The sequence below is a fragment of the Myotis brandtii genome, unplaced genomic scaffold (genome assembly GCF_000412655.1).
Source record: "Myotis brandtii unplaced genomic scaffold, ASM41265v1 scaffold724, whole genome shotgun sequence".
NCBI classification, from domain to species: Eukaryota; Metazoa; Chordata; class Mammalia; order Chiroptera; family Vespertilionidae; genus Myotis; species Myotis brandtii.
In genome coordinates, this window is record NW_005370857.1 from 437,590 (window position 1) to 464,109 (window position 26,520).

Sequence of the window (26,520 nt, forward strand, 5' to 3'; positions counted from 1 at the left end):
ATATATAGTTTGTTTGCTAATCCTCACATGAAGACATTTTTTCCATTGCTTTTCAAAGAAAGTCAAAGGTAGGGGAGAGATAGAGATAGAGAAAGAGAGAGATAGAGAGAAACATCATCGATGTGAGACACATATTGATTGGTTGCCTCTTGCATGCACCCTGGCTGAAGGCTGGGAGCAAACCTGCAACCCAGGTTCATGCCCTTGACCAGGAATTGGACCTGCAGCCCTTTGGTGCGGGGGTGGGGTGGGTGGGTTTGTGTTACACTCTAACCACTGAGAACACAGGCCAGGGCTCAAAAAATTTTTTTCACAGTTATCTTTTTCAAATCAAGATCCAGAGGTCACAGGTGCTTTTTTGGTGACATATTGTAAGTCTCTTTTAATCTGTAACAATCCCCTCTTTTATTTTTCATGCCATTTATTGAATAAATTGGATCACTGTATCTGTGGAATTTCTCAGATTTTTATTTTTGTTGATTGTATCCTTATATTGTTTTAAAATTATTTCACGGAAGGCCCCTATTTCTTGTAAAATAATACTTAAACTTAATTAGATTCAGGTTTAATTCAGGGGTGATGATATGTATTTCTGTCACGTTGCTAACTTTTAGTGATGTGAAGGTTGGCCAGTAAGTTCAGGAACTGTCATCCTAATTCATCTGTCATAAAGTTGTCCATCAGCCTTTCACCTATTGTTTTATCTAATAAGTATTATTACCTATGTTGTCATTTCTTTAGGGTTGCCAAAGGGTGACTTCCCAATTTTTACTCTTCATTTTTTTGGCTATGATTTTCCTATAAAGAGACTGTTCCCTTATTACCAGCAAGTACATTACAAATGCTTGAGTATTTGCCTTTATTTGTAAATTTTCAGAAGAAATAATAAGTTACCATGTTAGCAACTTTTATTACGTGGCCAAGAGTGGTGATGGTTGTGGTGGTTGTCTTGCAGAGTATAATTTTGAATTATGAACCTATATCATTGTGTGATATATATGGCATATAATGTGTTTTAATTCACTGGCATCATTATTATTCTTATATTCATATTGTTCCATATTTGACCAATTAGGACCTCTTCCAGGTGACTCCTGTCTCCATATTTTATGAGCCATGAAGTTTTTGCTAGCTTCCTTGGTTTCAGTAATCACATCATGTGCCAGGATTATCTTGTGCGTTTCCTGTTCATACCTGTGATCAGCCATTTCTCTAAGGAGCTCTGGTTACTTTTAATGGGAGATGTTATTTACAGTTCACTATCTGGATGCAATAATCCAATTTTTTTTATTACGTACCTTTTTATTGTCTTCTAGGATTCAGGATATTATAATAAGAATTAGGAGAGCTAACATTTATATGTTCAGAAACATTTACTTTACATTCACTATCTCATTCTGTCATCACAGTACCCTATGAGACCGGTATCTTGTTATTCCTACTTTATAGCTGAGGAAGTGAGGAACAGAGAAGTCAAATTTCCTGGGTCCATATAGATCAGGGGTCCTCAAACTATGGCCCGCAGGCCACATGCTAATACAAATATTGTATTTCTTCCCGTTTTGTTTTTTTTACTTCAAAATAAGATATGTGCAGTGTGCATAGGAATTTGTTCATAGTTTTTTTTTAAACTATAGTCCGGCCCTCCAGTGGTCTGAGGGACAGTGAACTGGCCCCCTGTTTAAAAAGTTTGAGGACCCCTGATATAGATAGTAAATACTTTGAAGTGGCATTTAATCCCAGGAATTCTGATTCTGGAAATCAAGTTCTTTGTGATGTGCCATGCCATTCACTGTTTTACTCTACAGCAACCCTTCCTGAATCTGATATTTTTAAAAATTGGGGTAGTCCCTCTTCTTTAGTTAATTGATTAAATTTAGTACTTTAATCAATTAACTAAATTCTATGTAAAAGCTAATGGATGATGAGCTTGGGCAGTAATAAAGTAATGGTAAAGTGCTCTAGTTTATGCGTTAGATTGCCCATCAGCGCTTCTCAACCTGTGGGTCGCGACCCCTGAAAATACATCCTGCATATCAGATATTTACATTACGATTCATAACAGTAGCAAAATTACAGTTATGAATTCGCAACGAAAATAATTTTATGGTTGGGGGTCACCACAACATGAGGAACTGTATTAAAGGGTTGCGGCATTAGGAAGGTTGAGAACCACTGGCCCTAGATTCATAACCTTGCTCTGCCACTTAATAACCTGTATAATTGCAGACAACTTAAACCTTTCTGTTTCAACTTCTCATCTGCAAAATGATACTAGTACCTAATGCATAGGGTTTTCATGAGGACTAATGAGCTAAAAAACAAAAAAGATATAGTGCATAGACTAGCACCTGGCTCATTGTAAACACTCAATAGATGTTAGCTCTTGTTTTCCTTCTTGTTGACTTGTAGGAGTACAGGGTATCGAGCAAAGCTGTGCATCAGCAGATGAAAACGTTGGACAATCACACAGGGGTCAGGACAGAAGTTATTGATCCCTGACCCATGTATTGCAATGAAAGGGGATGGAAAGAACATGAGATGTCTAATGGAGAGAGCAGAAAGAGACAGAACAGGGGCCACAGCCTGCTGTCTACTGTGCTCCCAAGTGCACTTTGAACTCCTACTGTAGCTGGTGTATTTTCCACTGCAGTGGGATTGCATGTTCATTAGCATGATGCCTGCCCCAGGGGAGACAGTCAAGTTCTATTCACTTACTGAATACAAGGACCCAAGAAGACTGAGTAAGCATTTACATCTAGATAGTGGAAGGAGACAAAGTTCTACAAAATAAGGAGAGAACTATGATAACACAGAATTTCATTATTTGAAATGGGAAGAAATACAGGGCAGTCACAGATGTTAAAAAACAACAACAATAAGGATTGAGAAAAGTCCTTGTGTTTGGGACAAGATCATTGATGCCATCAAAACCATAGTTGTAGAGTGTGGGGCATGGGTTGCAACCGGTTAACAATGGTATGGAAATAGTAAGATTAGAAAATTTATTGGAGACATTGGGAAATGATGGAGAGAATTTGGAAGGTAGATGAACAGATCAAATACTTTTCCAATTTTTAGAATTTATTTTTTAACTTTATTTTTGTTGTTGACACTATTACAGATGTCTATAGTCCCACCCCCCTTTTGCCCACCTCCACCCAGTCCCTGTCTCTCCCTTCCCTCTGGCCATCACCACACTGCTATCTTTGTTCATGGGTTATGACTATATGTTCTTTGGTTAATCCCTTCACCTTCTTTAATCAAGTTCCCCCTTTTCCACTCCCCCCTGACAGCTGTCTGTTTTTTAACACACACACACACACACACACACACACACACATCTGTACATCTGTATATATATTATTATATACATATAACACACACACCACACACACACACACACACACACACACATACACACATCTGTATATATATTATTATATGCATATATATGTCTGCATTCTATGATACTGCTTAAAATATGATAAAGGAGAAGATAATCTTAATTGTGTTAAAGAAACATTTACTTCATTAACCACATTCAAAGATGCTGCTATATGCAGTGATGAATATAGGTCCAAAGATGAATTAGATATTAATCTGAAAATAGACCCAACAATCCAAATCATTGGGCAGAATGTGGATTCTGGAAGAGGAATTTTGCCACATGCAATTTTTTTTTTAAAGTGGACTTCTGATATCTGTGAATGTTTGCCTTCTTGATCCATGTTCATCTTTCAGGAGAGACACTCATAAGATGGTGAGAGGAAGGGACAAGACAGGTTGTCTAAATCAGCAGCCATGGCAGTGAGAGGCCTATACGTTTAAGGCAGGGAATGCTAATTGCTACTGAAGATGTAGAATCAAGGTGGAAACATGAAGCAGGGTTAAGAAATTTCAGTTGTGGAGATCAGCGTAGGTTATGTAAAAAAAAAAAAGAAAGAAAGAAAAAGTCATTGTGCTTGGTCTTGAAGGATGCAAGGCTTGTTATTGGGAAGAGGGATGAGGAAGGACAATGCAAGTTGATAGAACATACTGACAACAACAGTAAGATGGATCATCACATAAAGTTAGTTTTATTTGTGACACTTGTGTCTAAACAAATAACTCCAGAGAGGAGGAGCCAAGGAAATCTACTTGAATATATAATGGCCAGGGAAAGTAGGTTGTAAAGAGGTGGGATTAAACCACATACTGTCCTTCTCTGTTGAGAGATCCCTGGCTCCAAGGGGATGATTACTCCGTGACCAGCTGTGCGGTTGGGAGTTGTGTGAAACCTTGATGGTAAGGGGAATGAGCGCTGCCTGGATGATGTGCTGAGTTTCATTACCAAATTATTTGGAGAGACCTAGGAGTTAAAATATGTTAGAAGGTAGATGACTTTAAGAAATTAAAAGAAAATCATATTTTAAGAATCAAGCTTGAATCTGTTGGTGTATTTACAGCCAAAGTTATATTTAATGTTACAGATGTCGGTGTTTCTTCTCTGTACTAAAAATGGTAGAGGATAATATTTTGACTGGATAAACAAGTTAAAGATGTTCAAATCCTAGTATAAATGCTTGGAGCTGAAGGAAAGACCTGTGTTACATGATTTTTTTTGTGGAAGACCAGTGGTGTGTGCTTTTAATAAATGACATTATTTTACACACAATGCTTTTAAAACTTACCTTTCCCAATGGAAAAACAACAACAACAACCAAATTTTTGGAAAAAGCCCATGTTAGTACATATAGATTGAATGCATGTTTAATATATTAGTTTAGTTAGCCAACTCCCTACTGATCAATATTTATATTGTTTCCAATAGTCTACTTATAAAAATGCCACAATCAACTTCTTTTCTATCCTTGTATGGGCCTTCTTCATATGAATCCTTTCTTATTCCTTATAATTGGATAACCTTAAAATGCTGTAGACTCACCACATTTAATAACAATGACCAACAATATCCATCAAAATTTCTCAAGCCATTTCTTTTGGTCAGTTCTAAAGGTTAGGTAATACTCGCTGTGATTTAGTCAAATACACCTGAGAAGCTGCTGAGACCCTATCCTTAACTTTGGAATGTGTTTTCTCTGTTCTTCTGCCTGCCTGTTCTCAGGACTAGCTCTGTCCCAGGGGTGCAGCTGGAGCAGGGCAGAGTGAGAACACTCTTTAAGAGACAAAGTCCATGATTCTCCCTCCAATTATCCATCAGAGCCTTGTTTAGTATATCATGGGGAAAGACTTTATTTGGGATGAAGAAGTGGAATATCTTCTCTTTAGATGGTTATTATAACTGATTCTTTGCGATCCCATAGCCTGGACCAATCCCTGAAGGATAGCAAAAGGTAGTTAAGTATAATTCACAGTTGAGTGATTCACCCATCGGCATTTCTTAGCAGTCCAGGAAGGAGTCAGACTATGATAAAGATTTTGTTGATAGGATTATTACTGCAGCAAGGTAAGACTTCCTGATACCTGGTATGAAAACAAAAAGCCTTTATGTTTTACTAGGACTTTAACAAAAGAGTGGGCACCGAATGTAGTGGGGCGAATCTGTTGGAATCAGAAGAATGCAAATATCCAAGTGAGAGCACAATGGTTCTCTGTTTTGATAGTGTTGAACTTGCCAAGTTCATCTTTGTATCACGGAGTTAGCTGCCCTCGATGACAGGGATGCTTTGTTTTAGAACACAGGACAAGTATTTAAAGGTTTCTTGAATATATCACTAACAATTCTACCCAATAACTTCTTAGTATAATTTTGACATTCTTCACAAACATTCTTATTTAACTCTCACAACAATGCTGACCCAGCAGGATAGGCAATGTTATGGATTAGCCAGATTAGATGGCTTGTCATGGCCAAAACACAACCCAAATCTGTCTTCATATCCATCAGTTCCCTATATGCTGCCTTCTAAAAGAAGTCCTACATTGAGACAGAGACACATATTTACACAGGAGCCAGAGGAAGCCCGGGGAATTTTGAGGTGTGCTGTGAAATTCCATACTGCTTATCTTTTGCTATTTGACTATCCGTAGGGCTGTAAGCTTACACAGATCTCTCATAGAGGCGTCCAGGTACTGTAAGTCAACTACTGCTTGGTCTTTGCCCCTTGTTCTGTGAGATGAAGAAGGCCTCAGGTGCATTTGGCTCGGTGAGGCTCAGAAGCACTTGTATTTGCTACGTGTGTTAAAAAAGGCTGTTTTGTGTGTGTGTTCCCTATCAGAATTGAGTTCCCTGCCTGCTCTGTTTTCAGACATCAAGCCTTATTTTGATGTGTTTTTCTAACTCTGTTTCCCAAACGTGTTTGATTGTCAGAATCACCTGAGGACCTCTGATTTCTATGATCAGGCAAGCTTAGGAAACAACCTTAGCCTGATCCATTAGACCTTTCTCTCAGAGTTTAATTATTGAATCCTGTCAAGAACCAAGAACCATAGTGTGTTCCTGCAAGCACTTGGTGTGCGTCCTGCATTGCTCTTGGCAATAAAGGAAATGAAACAACAAGGAAGTTAGCAGACAGGCATTCAATTCCTAAGGATCCTTTCTAAAATCAGGAGAGACTCAGCAAGTGTTGTACATTTGAATAATACTGACTCATTATTTCAACAATGATTTGAGTGCATACTATGTGCCAGGCATTTGTGCTAGGTGCTGGGATATACAGCTGTGAACGAGGCAACTAACATTTTTGGAAGTCCTTATCATGGGATGGATACCAGGCTAACTGCTTCACATACTTTTTCTGATTTAAACTTCACAACTCTGCTTGAGGTAGGTATTATCACCTTCATTTTGAAATTAAGAAACTGTTACTTTGAAACTTTGAACGACTTGGCCAAAGTCTCAGATCCAGTAGCACCGATCTCGTGACATCCAGAATTAACACCTGGTCTGTCGGATTCCACAGCTCATGGTCCTTATCCCACAGATCTTCTGCTTTATCTCAGTATATGCGTCTCTTTACTCCTCCCTTTCTACTTCAAACCTGGCTACATGTTAGAATTGCCTGGGGAGCTTTTAGAAAGTACCTTTGCCTGAGCTTCACTCAAATAAATTAAATGAGAATATTTCCTGGGGCCATTTCGTAAAAGCTCTCCGGGTGAGGCCAATGTGCAGTGATGGTGAAGAACCACTCAGCATCCCTAATTGACATCAAATAGACACGGATGTGGCCAGACCAATAGTTTCCAGCATTCATCTTGGGTCATTTGGTTGATTAAACGTTTAAAGGCTCCAAGTTATTTTTCTTTCCTTTTAGTTGAACTGAAAGTAGTAAAAAATATACCAAATATTTTAATAAGGCAAAGTTTCCCCAAAGAGCGACATGGTAATAGACCCATTTAAAGAAGAATTCAGAAACTTGGAGATCTCTTTGCAGGGGTAGCTAGTCTAGAGTGAGTGATGAGAAGTAACCCGGGCTCTGGATTTCTCTTTTCTGCTGAGAACCAGAGAACCTGAAAACTCTTATTCTGAAGGGGGAACAAACTTTGAGACAATGGTGCTTCAAGAAAGTTTCCTTCACCCTTGGTGAGAAAGGCATAAATCAACTTATTTTTCTTGAGGTCCAAGTGAAAGAAAAATAAAAGTTAAATAGTTTCCATCTTGCTGATTTGGATGTGTTAATATATGTACTCTAGACTAATTTTATTTTGAAAAAAATACTCTAAATGAAAGAATAGATCTAATTTTCTTCAAGCTGTTTGAAAACTCTTAATTGCTCAAGCAATGCATGTGTATATACTATATAAAATTTTAAGTTAAGAATTCTGTATTTCAGGCTTTCAGCACTCTGTTAAACATCTGCAATGTGGTAGTAATGTCTTGCTTTGTGAAGATGGCAATCTAATTAATTATTGACTCCACTAATTAAATCTCATTTTGCTGGTCTTCAACAAATGAACTGTGACTGGCCTCCTAAGAGAAGTTCTTTTCAAAGCATATGTATCAAATATTAAGAGTAATCACAAAGTTGTGGTCTATAAAACTCCTAGAAAGAGAAAGACAGGGAAAGTAAATTTGGGGTCACTGTATTGCAACAAGTTGGAGGCACTTTTGTGAGAAGAAAAAAAATTAAGGCTCCAGGAGAGGGAAGACTTTTTTAAACTAATGGGTCTTTAAAGAAAGAAAGAATAATGACTGCTACTTTACTAACTTAAGGGTGAGTCTTATCTCTGCATTTTAAAACCTAGTCATCAATGCTGATAGGATAGTTGGATCATAAAGTTCCATTACAGATGAGTAAGTTATGACCATTACTTAGAAGAGTCATTACCCAGAACAAAGTAAACAGAGGAAAAAGAAAAACATGAAAAATGGCCTCCTTTTTTACATTTCCACATAGGTGATCTCCATACCAGGAGTTGAACTTGAACTTGGTTGGGCGGGAGACGGACCTGGTTGGGCGGGAGACTGGAGCCCCTCAGAGAATTTGGGATTCTTCCATTTTTACTGGGAGGGTTGGCAGGTATAACATGTGTTGTTATGTGAGTCCATGAGAGCCTCCAGGGTTCTAACTCCCTGCCTCTCCGTGTGGTGGGGAGTCAGTTGCTCACTCTGAAGCACTCGACTGATTTCTGTCTGTGGCTTACCCATGCACAGTGGCTTGGAAGTGTCAAAGCATGAGAAGCATGCAGTCCAACAGCATGTGCTGCCGTCACCTTCTACATGGTTCTGCATGGGAAAGCTCGGGGGCTGTCTGCCCCGAGCTCAGGTCTTCCCTTCTCTCCTCACAGAACTCGCTGAAGGCTTCCAATCGTAAGAAGAAGAGAACGAGCTTTAAAAGAAAAGCCAGTAAAAGGGGAACTGAAGTAAGTGTTTCAGGATCATGGTCCAATGAAATCCATCCTCTTTTCCATAGCCTGCCCAAGCTTGTTGTTTTGATAGATCTCCCACCACTCTTTTCTCCTTCACTGTACTCTAACATGTGGAATTCTTAGTATTTTAAAAAATATAACCTCTGCCACTTCACAGAGCATCTGCACTTGTCCATGGAAGTGTTACCCCAAAGATGATAAAGAGTTAACACTTCCAGAATGTTTATGGTATACAGAATAAAACCAAAAGCATGGCTCAATTCTCAGCAAATTATACCTTGAGAAACTTTCTTCTAAGCTTTACACAGAGTGTCCTATTAAGAGTAACCCCTATGAAACAAGTTGTACCTTGTGGGTTTTTTTGTTTTTTTTTTTGTTTTTTTTGCAAGGGTTGGGGTGGTGCTGGCGGTTTCTCACTCCAATTGCTTTGGGGCTGCCTGTCAAGTCATGGATGTGCATCTTAGTTGTGCTGTTTTCTTCCTTCAGCAGGAAAACAAAGGTCGTCCTTTTGTGATAAAACCTATCTCTTCTCCTCTCATGAAACCCTTGCTTGTGTTTGTGAACCCCAAGAGTGGAGGCAACCAGGTGAGTCATTGTTGATGAGTTTAACTTGGAAGCTGCAATGCTTTCTTAAAAACACAATTCCCAACACCGCAGCGGTTCTCAACCTGTGGGTCATGACCCCTTTGGGGGTCCAACGACCCTTTCACAGGGGTCTCCTAAGACCATCGGAAAACACATATATAATTACATATTGTTTTTGTGATTAATCACTATGCTTTAATTATGTTCAATTTGTAACAATGAAATTGGGGGTCACCACAACATGAGGAACTGTATTAAAGGGTCGCGTCATTAGGAAGGTTGAGAACTACTGGGTTAAAAGAACAGCACCTAGGGCCCCTAGCTTTAGAAGACAACCACTTTCTCAGGGACAAGGTTGGGGCACAAAACAAAGCTAATGTAGTTGACTCCATGATTTTGGCCACCTGAGCACCACATGCCCACTATGTTTCATGATGGCAGTCATTGTGTAAAATGCACTTGGGAAATCATGATCAGCTTTGTTTCTAGGGCATACAGACGCTCACAGGTGATCCCTGCCTTTGAGTCCAGTAAAGATGGAGCCCGCTCTGTATAAATAATTAATGGCAGGGACTTCAGAGATGATCTGATGTTGCTTCCTATTTCACTAATTACAAAAGAGCTCAAGGAAGCTTAAGTGAATTTCCTAAGGACATCTTGTCTGTTAATGACATAAAAGGGGCAATGGGAAGAATAATTCAGACAACATTAATTACATGTGAGTTCTAAATTGAGTGGATCAGACTACAAGTGCTGCAGGTTTTAGAGGCAAGCAGTGACTTGGGAGTGATAAGGAAATGGTGTCATGGAAGTAGCTGAAACAGAAGATGGACATACTTAGTTAGGCAGAGGGGAGAGAGCTGGAACAATGCCCTGCTCTCCTTTACTGTGGCAAATCCCTGTTTATCCTCTAAGGCTCAAGAGCACCTTTCTGATCCCTTCCTCAGACTTGACTGTGCTGTGCATTATGTCCCTGTAGCCCTGGGCACTCTGTAAATTGCAACATAAGCCTTCTCTGTAGGTTTATACATTGAAAGTACAGGCTTCATAATAAATACCAGGGGCTGTACCTTTGAACCTATGATTTCTGGTATATGGTATATACTAGTGAACAATAATTATACAAGAATAAACAATATTAATGGAAGAACGGATGTCGTGATAAAATGATTTGTTTTGAGGACTGTATGGTGAGTGGAGCATGCATATTATTAAAATGTGTTAGGTAGAGATTAGAATGAGCTAGGACCAGTGTCTTAAAACTTGGCTGAGGATTTGGATGTGTACCAGGGAATAGTTTTTTTTTAATTTAAAATATTTTTTAAATTTGAACAAAAGAGTAATATGATGAAAGCATCTTTAAGGAATTAATTTGATACATTGAGAATGTGTAAGTCAGGAAGCTATTCACATAAACGTAAGCATAACTTGGAAAGATGGATTGGTGAGTGGATGGGTGGGTGGATGGCTAATAGATGAATGGGTGGACAGATGGACTAGGGGATGACATGTGGATGGAATCCATAAAGGGAAGTAAAGCATCAAGATTGTGCAGCAGATCATCTAACAGTGGCTTTGTTATTGATTAGCATTCAGGAAAGGAAAGCATTATTGGGAAAGAGGTAGAGATGTGTTTGAGGAACTTGAGGTTACAGGGAGATATTAAAAAATGTTTAAAGTGCCCAGTTATTAGAGACAAAAGACTTATGATGTCATTTAATGCATTTTGGCTTGTAAATGTATGACCCTAAGGATGTTACTTCTAGAATGGCTGGGATGCTCAGAAGTATGGCTAACCAAGTAAAAGTGAATATTACATAAATTTAAATGTCTATATACTCTCTATTTAAAATAGAATTCTGTATTAAGCCTAAGAAATACAAAGAACCTTGTTTCTAAGCACAATGTGAAATGCTGATAAAACTATGAATAAATCCAATCACTTATGTACAGTTGGCATCATTCACACTGACCTCCAGCACAGTATATTTGTGATTTCATCTGCAGTGAGGAAGGCACAGCTTGATCCCCTGACTGCAGCGAGTAGGGAAGAGTCCTGGTTGGAGATGAACTCACTCCTCTGTTAGGGCTAGTCTTTTCCTGAACTTGGGCTATAACACACCCTTAACTTTGCTGATGAGGGTAGATTCAGCCATACATTGGGAATAAGAGGTTAGGTTCTCCACCCTACACAATACCCTAGGTAGCTTTTAAAAAAAACTAGTGATGCCTTAGTAATTAAATTAGAAGCTGTGAGAGTAGGATTCCTTGACTGGTATAAACTCTCCTGTTTATTTTCTTGTGGAACCAATGTTGAGAGCCATGGACCCTCTTCTCAAGCTTGAATGTACACATGAATCGCTTGGGATCAGGTTAAAATGCAGACTCTGACTCGGAGTCAGCCGGTGGCCCTGAAATTCTGCTTTTCCAACCAGCTCCCAGGTGGTGCTGTTGCTGCTGCTGAGAGCACACTGCCCAGCGAGGGCTCACGCAGTCAATACAGAAATACGTGGTTGTTGTTGTTAAATCCTGATTCTTGCCTTTTAGCCATGACTTACTCTACTCATCTGCCTCTGCATATAAAGCACTCCCCACTCTTGCTCTTCTGTTCTTGAGGCTTAGGCTTCTAACTTAAAAAAAACAAACCAAAAACTGGCTTAGGCTTCTGTTCTTTATATAGCTAGTCTATATCGCCATCTTCTGGCAAGTAAAATACCTACAGCTTTTTTTTCTTCCTATAGTAAATTGTGTGGACAGAAAGTTTCTAACACTTTGTTGGAACTTAGTTAGATGACCACATATGGGGATTAAGCACTTCTATGTCTTTTAAACAATCCTGTCTTTTAAACAGATGCTTCACAATAATTGTCAGTTTTTCTTTTTTTTTTATAGAATTTTTGTGATTTTTTTGAGCCAAACTGATAATTGCCAAGACACAAAATCCTAATGGACTGAGAAAATGCTCCCTAATTTTCTGTTTTTCTAACACTTAAGGTGGAGAAAATGCTGCATTTTTAAAAAGATTTAGACATTTTCAGCACTGTTGTCGTTGTTGGGATCTGCACTATCGGAGGGGACAGGCGGTGGAATCAGGGCCACAGTATCCACCCTGCGTGTGTCCTGTGCACAAGAGGTGGCAGAGGGAAGATAAAGTTCCCTTCCACACAGTCCCCTCCTCTGCATGGAAACCCAAGGGCTCCAGAAATGAACACTCTCTCTTACACTCATCTCTGCGTTAACTTCAAATCGGATTCTTTTTCTTGGGTGTCTCTGAGTCATTAACATCTTTCTACCTGAGTCGTATGGATCCTTCTGATACCTCTCGATGTTTCCTGCTTTTACACCATCTCTTCCTCACGCTCTCATCTTCCAGTGATGTAGGTTGTAAGTTCAGGGTAAAGCAGGTGCTCTGACCACTAGGGTGATTCTAGCTAGTCAGTCCTGAGAGGTGAGGGGTCCAGACCCTGGTTTCCAAGCGGTTCCATGTGAAATCCTCAGGTTAGGGTATGGTGTGAGTTGCCCCTCTGGATTGGAGCTCCTGGGGAACTTGTAGGAAGGGGTGTTCAGTCTGTGGGCAGGCTCATCCTGACCAAGTTCTCACCACCATCTGTGGACAAGCTTCCCCAGACTGAGCCACCCCCAGACCAGGGCTGCCCCTTCTACATAAGTCAACCAAAGTGGGGAGAATGAGGAGACAAAAAATATCAATAACTTCAAATATTTGAGCCCCAAACTGTTTTTAAATACTCAAACAACCTCAATGAAAATGTTACGTTTTGCAATGCTCAAGCTGGGGATAAATCAAGAATCATTATGCTTAGATAAAATTAGAGTTTCCTAAAGCTTAGGATAGGCTGGGAAGAGGGCAGAAGGGCAATCAGTCGATGACGGCACATGTCAGAATTCTGTCTCAGATCTTCTTGTCAAGCCAGCTAAACAGATGGAATTGAAACAACCAAACAATGAATCTGTGGAAAGCCCCTTTTTCCCCAAGTCACAATATTGGTGGGAATGTGAGGGCAGCTGTCTTAGTTCAGCCTGTGAAGCCGAGTAACCACAGACTGGGTGGCTGATAAACAACAGACATTTATTGCTCACAGTTCTGGAGGTTGGGAAGTCCAAGATCAAAGCCCCAGCCAGTTTGGTGTCTGGTGAGAACTCACTTCCTGTTTGACAGACAGCGTCTTCCTGTGTCCTCATGTGGCATTTGGGAGGAAGGAGCTCTCTGGCGTCTCTCCTATAAGGGCACTAATCCCATTCTGATGGCTCCACCCTCATGGCCTAAGCACCTCCCAAAGGCTGTACCTCCTAATACATCAGATTGAGCGGTAGGATTTCACCCTATGAATTTTGGAGGAACACACTCAGTCCACAGCAGTGGCCAAGAAGACTCAAACCAAGTCATCTAGCCCCTTTGATAGATCTAGAGCCCGGATGTCTAGCTCCTTAGTCTGTAGCCAGACAAAAGGATCAAAATGTAAGTCCACCCCCTAATTAAAACATTTCAGTGACTCTTACCTTTTGTTAAAAAAAAGCCCAAGCTCCTTAGCGTACATGACCTAGTGTACAAGTCAGGCTGTTTTGTTTCCCAAGACCCCTGCCTCATGACTCAAAGACTGAATGGAACATAGTTTTTCTATGGTGTGTCTTTATCCTAAAACTTCTTCCTCTATTCATCTTTCAAGACAAAGTCTAAATATCATATGTAGGTAGCCTTCGCCTAATCCAGCGGTTCTCAACCTGTGGGTCTCGACCCCTTTGGGGGTCTAACGACCCTTTCACAGGGGTCGCCTAAGACCATCGGAAAACACATATATAATTACATATTGTTTTTGTGATTAATCACTATGTTTTAATTATGTTCAATTTGTAACAATGAAATTGGGGGTCACCACAACATGAAGAACTGTATTAAAGGGTTGCGGCATTAGGAAGGTTGAGAACCACTGCCCTAATCCCAAAATTGAGGCTTAGAGTATCTCTGGCCTCTCATACTGGTCAGTAGGCATCTCTACCATCACATTTACCATATTTTTTTAAAATATGTTTTTATTGATTTTTAGAGAGAGAAGAGAAATACTGTCCATTAGTTGCCTCCTGCATGCTCCCCACAGGGGATTGAGCTATCGAACTGTGACCTCTTGGTTCCTGGGTCAATGCTCAACCGCTGAGCTACACCGGCCAGGTGCATTTTCCATCTTTAATGAACTAATATTGACCTCCTCCTGAGATCTTGGGTGTCCATGTGGGCACAGAACAGGAGCCAAATACGTTTTCATGAAGTAAATTAGGTATTACTTTGGGGTGGTTTGAAGCCAGTTTCAAGTACTCATTTCTTAACCTCTTCCTTCCCACTCCCTTTTATTTTCCTTGGGCCTTTCTTATTATGTGGACAGTTTTTTCCATGATCATGATAATAACTCTGAGATAACACCTGTGATAATAGCTCCGTGACAAGGCTCCCTGAGTAACATCCCAATGTTTCAGCCTACATGAGAATGACAGTGTTTTCATGAAGATTGATGTGCTGTTTGAGCTGACCCATCCTTAACTGCTTCTCCATACTCCCAAGTCATTGTATTTTAATTTATGAATAATGTATAAAACTTCCTCGTGAGGCAAAGATCTTCTCTGTCTAGTCCATCTTTCTGTTTCCTCACATAAAAACCGAACCCCGCACATAGTGGGTGAGTGGCTGAAACCTGTTAATTTCCCTCGAGAAACAATCTACCTATATTCTGGAAAGTCGTTTTCTCTTCTCCCACCCTGTTCCCCAACACCAGGAGCTGAAAAGAACATTTTTATCACTCCAGGGAAATACCCAATATCACAATATCTTAAAAAGTTCTATGGCCAATGAGGTATTACATCTACAACTGTGTATGAGGACTCTCTCCAGAGTGTATTGGAATTAACTTGTAAGCTATTTTCTCATTTAGAGAAAACTAGACTCACACAAAAGTTGAACATCTTTTGCATTTGGCACATTGAGACTTGTTAGTGAATGACAGTTGTGTGAATAACTTAGTATATTTAATACTGACAGTGAGAAAGCAAGAAATTGATCTTTTCCTGGTGAATTAGTATTTGTCAAACCATTCCGTTCTATTGAATAAATTGCCTCTTTTAAAGCCCGAAAGTAGGTTATCCTAGAGTTAATAGCAGAGTTAATAGAACTGACTTAATGTCTGTTAGATCTTTTTACTACACACCCACCAGGACTGATTTAAAACAGTGCAATGCTTTCATTCAGACACGTCATTTTTTTGCTGATTATGTTGTAGAAAGATTATTTTTGAAAGAAGAAATTATATAATGACTGAATGTAATGTAAGAAGGCTATGCAAGTTATCCCCGCACAACGGCAGAGGGCATTATTCTAATGGGCTCTAATGTCAGTGGCGCCTTCTAGAGGTGTGCAGTGCAAAATGTGTCAGCCTTAATACCCCTTCCTCAAAAGAATAAATGGAGACACTTAGGTGTTCCAACTAACACAAATTGAAAATGAGCAAAAACGAAATGGTGTCACTCAAACTTTCTAGAGAAATTTTAGATGAAGAAAATAACCTCTAAATGCCTTGTAATTTTATTTCTTAGAAGATATTAATTACCTAGTATTGTATGCATAGGAGAAGAAGCTGAAATTGAGACATGCACTCGACCATAGCCAAAGGTGGAAAAGAGTAATTAACATCTATAACTCATATTGCTCTAGGACTCTAAAGATGAAAAATTAATTTTCTAGCAAGTCATTAGGAAATTTTTTGTAAATTGGTTTGTCATTAAAATGACTCTTAAACATAAAAGTTTACTTGGGATAATCCTCAATGGACTTGATACCAAGGCGCAGTGTGGAAAGAAAAATACATGGTATTATGTACCTAAACCTATGTCTGAATTTTACACGAAGCAAACTATGTCCTTTGGTGAAACTGCAGGATTAGTTGTAATAATCAAGGAGAAAATGTTATTGCTAAATTTATAGCAAGCACATGATGAAGCAGAACTTTTAAATTATAGGTTTGGATGGAATTGGGACAAAAGACCTGCATTGGCCTCTGTAACAACTGGTATAACAGTGTGATAATTATCAACTACACTCTAGCTCTCACACCCTCAAGTGTATTTTAATGAATAGATTAGCAGGGAGCAAAAAAGAAAGGGACTAACATTTACAACAGGCCTATTTTGTGCCACGTACTGTGCAAGATACATAACTATTACTGATTCATTTAATTCTCATAATCACCCTAAAAAGTACACGTTGTTCTTCTACTTTATATGCTGAATTTCTGTAGGGTTATAAATGCTCATGCTCACCCACTTAGAACACCCAAGTTACTTTTAACTCAAATATTGTGCTAGTTCTACCATACTAGGATAACCCTCAAATACAGCATAGTAGGTGTAAAACTTAGGGTTATTTTGAGAAAGAGCAACCATGATATTTAATAAAGGAACTATAATTGTAAGCAACAAACTCTGCCTATTGATCAAATATTATTTGCTGTGGTTGATAATGATCTAAGTAGGGCACCTTACCCATCTTGAAAGCTCTTTGGATGCTGCTTAATAAAAAGATTCCTCATTTCTTCTTTGCTCAATTCACTTCAAGAAATCATCTTTAGAAATGCCTTGTATTGGTCATGATGATAATTTCTATAAATGTCACATTTACACTACAAATTTTCCCAAAATGTTCATGTGTAACAGAAATGTTTGGTTTGGACAAAGAGTTAGAGGCATGGGAATTTAAAAATGTCAAATAAGATTTGATACCACTAACTGGAGAAGGTATATATGTGTCATCTAAGTAACGGGGAGCCTGTGATACTTTTGCTTCAGTTAAAATTTTTTTCAATAAAGTCATACTTAGCTGATACTGCCCATATTTCATATTATGCAAAGGAAATAGCAATCTGCACATTAAAGTAAAAATTAATGTTAAATTACATAGCTGAGTAATCTTCCCTGTGTGGATTTTCATACATTTAGTAATGATGGTAAAACTAATAGATAATATCTATGGAGCACTTATTGCATGAGAAACACTGTAATGTGCTCCTCAAACAGTATGGCAGTTCATCCTTGAAACAAGTCTGTGAACTAGGCATTCTTGTCTCCACATTAAAGAGGAGGGAGCTGAGCTTAACGAAATTAAGGAACTTGCCGGAGTTACACCGGGTAGGCTGATGTCTAATCTGGGCATTGGCCAAAGACCATGATTTTAACTACTGCTCTAATTTGTTTATAAGTAGGTATTATTTCAGATAATGGGTTTTATTTTTTAAATAAGCAGCTAATATTTGGAAATTTCTTCCCACTATAGTCATTTTTTTTTTCTTATAGGGAACCAAAGTCCTGCAGATGTTCATGTGGTACCTGAATCCACGGCAAGTCTTTGATCTTTCTCAGGAAGGGCCGAAAGATGCGTAAGTCTGGAAATACCCTCCATGGTCCGTACTATCTTAGGCAAGTGAGAAGGACTTCCTGCTCTGGCATCAAGCTTCGTTATTCCGTTGCCTTGTGAGACATTTTCTAACTGTCTCTCACCTCCCTTCTCAGCTGTACTGTCCTCCCCTTAAAACTCTATCTCATGTTCCCCCTCGCACTCTTCGTTGGGTTAATTCCCTTCAGAGCACATTTCACAGTTGTTATCTCAGTGAGCATTTTTTATGTGTTTGCTGTGTGTGTATGTGCAACTGTAGATTATGAGCAAGTCTGGGAATGGAGAGGATCCATCACTTTTCTGTTTATGCATGAGCAGCTTTGGACGTGTACATTAATGGGAATGTCAGTGTGTCTTTGTGGGCAGGGGCCATATTTGTTTATGAATATATTCATATACATTTGAATTAGATCATTCCATCTCGGAGAGATTGATTCATTGATTATACCTGTGGATTTCACATCAGAGTGGGGGGGAGACATTTTAATTTCTGCTCAATCCCTTTTCTGAGCTTCTCAGAAATTTTACGCACTGTTTTTTGTTAGAAGTGTTGAAAATCAAGTCTAGATGTAGGTGACGTGTATCTTATTTCTTCCCGTTGGAGGAGGGAAAGGGTGGGGACATTGTGCTGCTTTCTGATTCCCTTTATAAATCCATCTAGTAAGACAGAATGGGTTTCATCTGATAAAGCTTATAACTTAAGAGATAATAATTCTTTTTAAGTAAGAAAGTAACTGCCAGAGGCAAACATCAGCTTCTGACACCAGCGACTTGATAGGGACCTGCTAACCGTAATGAAGTTTGTTTTCCTTTGCTTTTGACCCTGTGTACAGTTATGATGCCAGATTAAATTTACAGCAGCTTCACGTTGTGTTGTGATATTTTGTTTTTCATAACACAGTTATAAAATATATTTTGTTCTCTAAAAACACATCAGCTTAATTTCTAGAGAAATAATATTCCTATAGGAAAAGGGTACATTACGTGTATTTAAGCATGCAGAAGAACGTTAAATATGAAAATTCCTGCTTACATTCTCTTAATCTATGAACATTTTTGCCACTAGAGGGTACTATGAGACTTCTCTATGTTTTTCTGTATTTGGATTTGCAAATCTGGTAACCTGGCTTTTGCCCTTTTAGATGTTTACTTAAGATTTCACCACTTTAGACTTTAGGTGGACGCTTCATAGATCAGCATAAAGAACATGGAAAGACAGGAAGTAGTTCCAGGAACAAATAGTACTTGATTTAAATAGCTGATACTTTCTGGAACAGAGCCATTAACAGCTTCACTTAGGCAAACATTTTAGCAGGCAGGGTGGTAACACTGCATTTTCTTAAGAGCCAACATGAAAAACAAAATGATCTAATTTTAAGCAGGCCAATTTAAACTAAAAAATCAGTAAATCTCCCCTCTTTAAACTGAGGTGTATAAATGGGGTCTGACTGTGAGTGAGGTGAGAGGTAGATGTAACTGTTGGTGCAACAGTAATGCTAGTGGGGTACCCTCCCCCTGCCTCTCTGAAAAAGGTTTCCTAGGATTAAGAGTGGGAAGGTTAGGTTTGAAAATAAATAGATCCAATAAAATATAAGGAGGAGATATAGAAGGCCTTTTGATTGCCAATTAATGATGGTTTTCTTTGAGAAAGGAGAGGGGAGAATGATGGGAAAAGAATAAACCGAAAGGAAGCCAAACCAATGAGGAAAATAATGAGCTGACACATTAGTAGGAATTATGGGATAAGAATGTCTAGGACATCCTAAAATCCCCTTCCAGTGCTGGCTATTTAAAAATGATGTTTGCTGCCAACCTCTGATCCAGTTGCTGGGAGTCAGTCCTCTTGTGATTACTTGGTAACTAGTTTTGATGATCTTATTATATTCATGATTATACATTTTCTACAGGGGATACCCTTCATTTTTGCCATGTGTTTTCTCTCTGCTATGGCAAGTGATGTGCTCTTCTGTTAACTTTTTCTTCTATTTCCTCTGCAGGCTTGAGTTGTATAGGAAAGTACCAAATCTGCGAATTCTGGCCTGTGGTGGGGATGGAACGGTAGGTCCTCGAAATAGAATCCAGTTCTCGCCCTTATTTCTTTCATCTTTCTTTTGTTTGCCTTATGACAGTTCTCTTAAATTCATTCCCACCTCACAGTCTTTCCAACCCCCTGAAACATGTGTCTCCCTCATGTGAATCGTGGCCCATAAGGTTAGAAGGGACTCTGTTATTAGTCTCATGGATTCAAACGGGATTTTTCTAAATTGTTTCACTTCCTCAACTCTACTATATCCTTCCCTGTTCCACGAGGTAAGGATGTGGTCAGATCATCAGAATGAAGATTATAGATGATGAAATTCTTTTAAAAATATACACTGATCTATTTCAGTCTGTTCTTAATATTTGGTCACAATGGTTAAGGAGAACTAGGTGTACACAATTGATTTATTGTGATTTTTTTCCCAGTGGAAATAAAACTTAGAATATTGACTAACATTGGTTTGCCTTAAAGATTATCTGTTTGTTTCATTTGTAGTCATTTTTTAAGAAGAGGTGGAATTGGGCTGAAGTTTAATGTGATGGTTATATTGTCCTCTGTTTTTGTGTCTCATCTATTTCTCCATTTGCCCTCTGTTTATGCTGATATATTTAGCAAAGGCTAGAAATGGAGATTCATGACATGGAGGTTCTGCTGCCCAGTGTCTTTTCTTCTGTATTTGGGGTCTGCTCTCATAGAACCCAGGCTTTTATTATGCACTATGTATGGCTCTTCTCTAATTTCTCTAATTAGAATATTCTCAAAGTAGCGATGAAATCTTCTAATTTTATCTCTCATAGCACTTGAGCACTTAATGCAACATTGCATTTGCATTAAATACTAATAAATGAAATTGGGGAAAAAGAAGTGATTCCACCGGTCCCTTAAGATACTTTGTGAGAGGAAAATATTTGTGTGTGTGTGTGTGTGTGTGTGTGTGTGAAAATAGTGTTTACCAGTCTTTCAAGATTTGAAATACACATTATTATCTTATAAAATTTATTATTAAGTCTTACAGCAAAAAATTCCAAACCTATTTCACTTTTTAAAAAAACATATTTTATTGATTTTTTACAGAGAGGAAGGGAGAGGGATAGAGAGTTAGAAACATCAATGAGAGAGAAACATTGATCAGCTGCCTCCTGCACACCCCCTACTGGGGATGTGCCTGCAACCAAGGTACATGCCCTTGACTGGAATTGAACTTGGGACCCTTGGGTCCACAGGCTGACGCTCTATCCACTGAACCAAACCAGTCAGGGCAATTTCACTTTGTTTAACCCAGTGTTTTCCAAAATTATTTGACCGTGGAATTTTTTTCTCCCACAATACCAATTAAATTTCAATCAATTGTAGTGTTTTACGGAGATGTATTTAGAAATATGATTGTGTGGAATTTTTCCAACTATCTTTAGTAAGACTTTTATCCAAACAAATCCTCTGTGGAGAAAAAGGTATTATTAATTAAATTAATATATAATAAAAAATTAGGGATCGGGCCTAAACTGGCAGTCGGACATCCCCCGAGGGGTCCCAGATTGCGAGAAGGTGCAGGCCAGGCTGAGGGATCCCCCCACCCCCGCACCCCATACATGAATTTCGTGCACCAGGCCTCTAGTCTTTAATAAAAGGATAAACTCAGTTGTGACCTTTTACTACAGTTGTCTTCCTTATTTTAGCATCTACTTGCCTTCCTATATGCTTCAAGTATCCCACTCACATCTTTTCTCCTCTAAATCTCGGTGACAGCAGCATACAAGCTGAGGATATGCCTGTTGTTCTGGATTCATAGTTCTTCCTCTTTCTTAAATGACTCTGACCTCAGGTCCACTTCAGCTTCCTATTCCATTTTCATATCTTGGGTTTCCCCATTGACTGGATGCTCCACCTCTCAAACTTCCCCATCACCCACTGAATCTCCCACCACCTGACTCCCCACCCCCACCCCATGCTACTTTCTTCTTCCTTTCCTCTACTCAGCAGGCATGTGTAGGAGGCAATGCTCCAGGTTATATGGTATTGAGGTATTCTCTGAAATTAGGTAAGTATTTTAAAGTCTAAAGGACAAAGAGAGAAGACAGCCAAGTTCAGACACTTGTGAAATACCTATAATTATGGAGTAGGAACCAAAATTTGAAAGGAAAATGAGAAGATAGAAGTAGAAGGTAGTCTTTTCTGTCAAGAAAACAAGCCAAAACAGGAGTTTTAAGAAAGAGGGCGTGGTTATATCTTTAAGGAGAGACCAGAGAATGATCATTGAATTTAGAGACTAGGAAGTAATTTGGTGGTTTTCAAGAAAAGAGTTTCAATAGAGTGTCTGGGACAAAACCCAGAATGGTGAGTAAGTGGGACTTGGTACATTACTAATGAATCCTAGCAACCAGATCCAATTACAGCATTGAATATCTATGAATACACTATGGTGTCATTAAAATCCTTCTTGACTTGTAGACTATTTGGTTCTCCTACTTTTCTTATCTTACCTTTTCTAGCATTTCTTCTTTAAATGTACCATAATTAACAGATATTCCGCAAGGTTTAAATATAACTTTTCTTTTATGTTAGGGACCTTATTTATGTTCCTAACTTCAGTTTTCACATCCTTCCACGTAACTCACAAATGCATTGGACATTTACACTTTGGTCCCTTGCAACAGGCCTTCCTGAAATAAAAGCAGTATATCTATTCTAGAGTTGATGCATACTTTTGAACTAAGTATTTTTGTCAATAATGACACCTGTACTCCAGTCTCAGAATCAAAATTTTGCTTATTTGGTAACTTATATAAGACCCAGCAGGATTCCTTTTATTTTACCTTGTTAAAGTAAGGTTTTTGGTGAACAAGATATGGGGTTTATGAAATATTTATCAATGTATGTGATTGGTATTTTTAATTTTTATCAGTTTAGAACATGAAACTTTAAATTTTTACTAGGGGCAGAGTTTATATAAAAAAACTGGTGGGTGCGTGAAAAAAAAACCTCTTGGCTTTAGGCAAGTGAAGTATAATTCTTGAGAGCATCGATTTTATATTTGCCGTAAGGTATTTAACCTTGAGTTGACATACCGATCACTATAGAGGCTGTCAGAATTCTGTCAGTATAGTGACAAGGTTCAAGGAGGGGTCAGAAATGGAATATTTTTGACTGATTAGAGTGAGGAATATTCACCACTAACCATATTAGTTTAAGTGTAAAAAGTATCACTTAATATTAGAGATCTTGCATGAATTTGGAAAAAAGTTCTTAGGCTCCAATATTAGTTTAATGTTATTAACAAATGCAAGGAGGCAGAGTGATGCGTCTCACAATGTTGCACTTGGAGGTGGAAGAGGAGGTTCTGCTACTATTTCTGTGACCTTGAGCAGGTTTCTGAACTTATTTTGAGACATTCTAAATCTTCAAAAGGATACATTTGGGTCTCCAAGGTTCTTTACAGCTGTAGCATTGTAATAGCAGCGATCATTGCTGATCAAGAGAACTATAATGTAAGCCACATTTTAAATATTAAGTTTTCTAGAAGGGACTTTAAAAGGGTAAACAAGGAGCAGGTGAAATTAGTTCTATAATACAGTTTGTTTAACCTAATATATCCAACATATTATCATCTCAGAATGTAATCAATATGAAAATCATTAATGAGCTACTTTATGTTCAGTTTGCACTGTCTTTGAAGTCTGGCATGTATTTTATAATTATAATGCCTCCAGTTTGGATTAGCCGCATTCTAGTGCTCAATCAGTGGCTGCAGTTTAGCCTCTTTGTACCTGGTTTGCATACCCTGAGGTTGTCACATAGCTGAGAGCAGCAAATGAGCTGGTCCCACCTTTGATCTCTAAGCTGAGCGAAAACTCAGCTAACTCAAGAATGACCTCCAGCCTTCATGTGTATAAACTAGAAATAGTATTATTTCTGTGTTCATGTGGTAAATTTGTGTTCTCTCCTTTCGTGGGCCACATCGCCACCCATCCAGCTCTCCTTGGCTGTCACCGGCCTAAATATGGAAGGGCACGTGAACCTAGACGCTGAGGCACATGCACCCTCCTCTTCTGCTGGCTCCTCAGTGAGACATGGTCCCTAGCTATCTGGCTCTGACCTTCATGAGCTGAGCTGGGTCAGCAGGTCCATCTGTAACTATGTTCATGTCTTTCCAAAAGCCTGGAATTAAATTGACTTTAGCCACCCATTTCATGCTTGTTTCTTGTTCAGTTGGCTTATCTAGACATGAGGATACATTGTCAACAGCAGGCATCCCCCTGCCCTGACTTACAGCCCCAGCAGGGAAGAAAGTATCGTATTTTCCTTTAATGGACAGGGACTAGCAGATCATGCCAAGCCCCTCTGCTCCCCCAGCCTCAGCCTCATGCATACGTAATGGGATGTAGCCCATCCTCTCTCAGGAGGAAGCACATGGTACACCTCAGGCGTAGTCATTGTGAACAAGTGAGTTTTCTATTTCAAAGAGCTCATACCTCAGCCCTGGTCTTGATTTCTTCAGGGCTGATTTTAACCATTTCCTTTAACACATGGTGACTTTTTAAACTCTTCAGTGCAAATATAAATTAAAACATCAAAGGGCAGAAGCATAGTGTACATGTTAGTAAGGGACACCCAGTTGTTAAATGCTGTTTCGATGATCTTTCAGAGTTCAGAAATGTTGCCTGTCTTCTCTGATTTCCCAGTATGCGTATCCTCCATTTTCCTGCCTGTGATATAAGAAAATGCGATGTATGTCATGTGCAAAGACTTCAATTCACTGTCCTCTCCACCCTTGAGCCACCTCTGATGCTAGCATATTGCAGAATGAAAACACTGCTCCAAGTGCCCTAGGGGAGCATCCAGGGACAGCTAATGCTGAGCATGGGCAGCAGGTGGCAGCACAGGCCAGCTGCTGCTACAGTGGCCCGTTGGGCTGCTCAGGGACAAAGCCCATAGGCGTAGCTGCTATTCTAGATCCTTCAGTCTCACTTTTCCTGACAAAGGAAGGAAAGAACTCTGCAAACTGGAACATGATTTCACCCAATCCGGATAATTTCCTTCAGTCGTGGTGGGAAACATGCCAAGTGCTATGTATCACAATTAACTGAATCATTGAATTGAAGGGGTGCTAGAAACGCTGGTGGAGACGTCTTGGGGACATGTGAAGGCCCAGCAGACACAGCCCCTGCCCATGAATCTTCTGTCTGGACCTCTAACAGGAGCAGGTTTCTGGTTACTGGGAAGGGAGAGCTATAATAGACAGCTTTGAGCCATGAGATTTTTTAGCACCTTTCTGTTGCATGGAAGTTACAGGACACTTATTCCAAAGTCATTTGCAAATTGTTTGTATTTAATGTGCTGTGCATGCATCCCCTAACTTTCTCGTGGAAGTATTAGTTTTCTCCCCGTCACTTAGAATTGCTCTTTGCAGGCTCATTTGCAGGTTCTTCCCTTTCTCTGCATCACTTCCTGTCCCTATCTAGTAGTGTGAATGGTTTCAGGACTCTGAGGCTACTTTTCATCCTGAGGACATGTCAGGGTGTTTTGGGTGTCAGTGAGTTGGTGGGAAGTTGGGCTCACTATTACACAGAGACCTTATCCCTCCAGCCCCAACAGCTTTCTATGGGCTATGGCCTCAGGTCATGGTTCTTCACATTCTTATCCCAACCTCTTATTTCCAAGAGGGAGCCTGGTTTCTACACAGGCTCCTGCCAGCAGGGGGTGCACCTCATCATCAGACAGAAGCCAAACTCCAGGCTTCCTTTTGCTTGCACCTCTGCGATTTCTTTGTTTCTGGCCCAGGAAGAGGTTTTTGTTGTTGTTGTTTGTTTTGTTTTGTTTTTTTCATTGTGTCTAGAGTGAAATGAGATGTTGAAAGTGTGAAGTCATAGCATGCTCTTTACCGAGAAAGGAGAGACAAATTTCAACTAAACCTAAGAAAAAAGTTTCTAACTTAAACCTACCCCAAAGACACTGACTGACTTGTGAGTAGAAACCATAGAGGGTGACTAAGAGATCATCTCTCAGAGAAGTTTTAAAGAGCCTGCCTTCTTTTCCCTTCTCTGAATGGGATGTTGAACTAGATTCCCACTAAGTTCCCTTGCATTTCTTCTGAGAGTCTGGTTCTACCCAGGACTGTTGGGTCTGCAGTCAGCGATCCCCGATTATTGGGATTTCTGAGTTTCACATCCTTTTTAATGCCCTTTAAATCCCCTTTTGGTAGTTAATTGGAGATACCTCCTTTTACTGGGTTTTGTTTGTGCTTTTAGCTGCACAGGAACAATATGTAGCCGTCACCAGTCATATTTTAGCACCTGGCATTTTCCTCCCCTTTTACTTCAATGTTCAATAGCAAGCCTTGTCCGTATTGCCTGTAAAATATAGAAGTGCTGGGCCGGGACCTAAGGAGTTGTCTAGGAGCAAATTGCCTATCTTGGGGAATGGAGGGACTTTTCACACTTGTGTGGATCTGAATTTCTAGTTCCCCAAACTGGGTATGCCTTTCTGAAAGATTAACACAACGTCAGACTTCATGATAGACAGGCATGTTTTACATCCTGGGAAGTAATCATTGCGGAGGAGAAGGGGTTTTAGATGGAAGTCAGGAGACCTGATAGGACTCTGACGGCCACTTCTCATTATTTAGTCTTCAGCTAAT

General features: G+C 39.4%; 1 protein-coding gene across 1 annotated transcript in view; it reads left to right on the forward strand.

Moving 5' to 3' along the window:
• DGKI (diacylglycerol kinase, iota) overlaps positions 1-26,520 on the forward strand; it is a 325,776-nt gene that overhangs the window by 135,833 nt on the left and 163,423 nt on the right. Inside the window, exons 9-14 of the mRNA XM_014530144.1 lie at positions 6,647-6,769; positions 8,340-8,462; positions 8,731-8,805; positions 9,298-9,396; positions 17,746-17,828; positions 19,843-19,903. Coding sequence (XP_014385630.1) covers positions 6,647-6,769; positions 8,340-8,462; positions 8,731-8,805; positions 9,298-9,396; positions 17,746-17,828; positions 19,843-19,903 — 564 coding nt within the window. The remainder of the gene's footprint in view (positions 1-6,646; positions 6,770-8,339; positions 8,463-8,730; positions 8,806-9,297; positions 9,397-17,745; positions 17,829-19,842; positions 19,904-26,520) is intronic.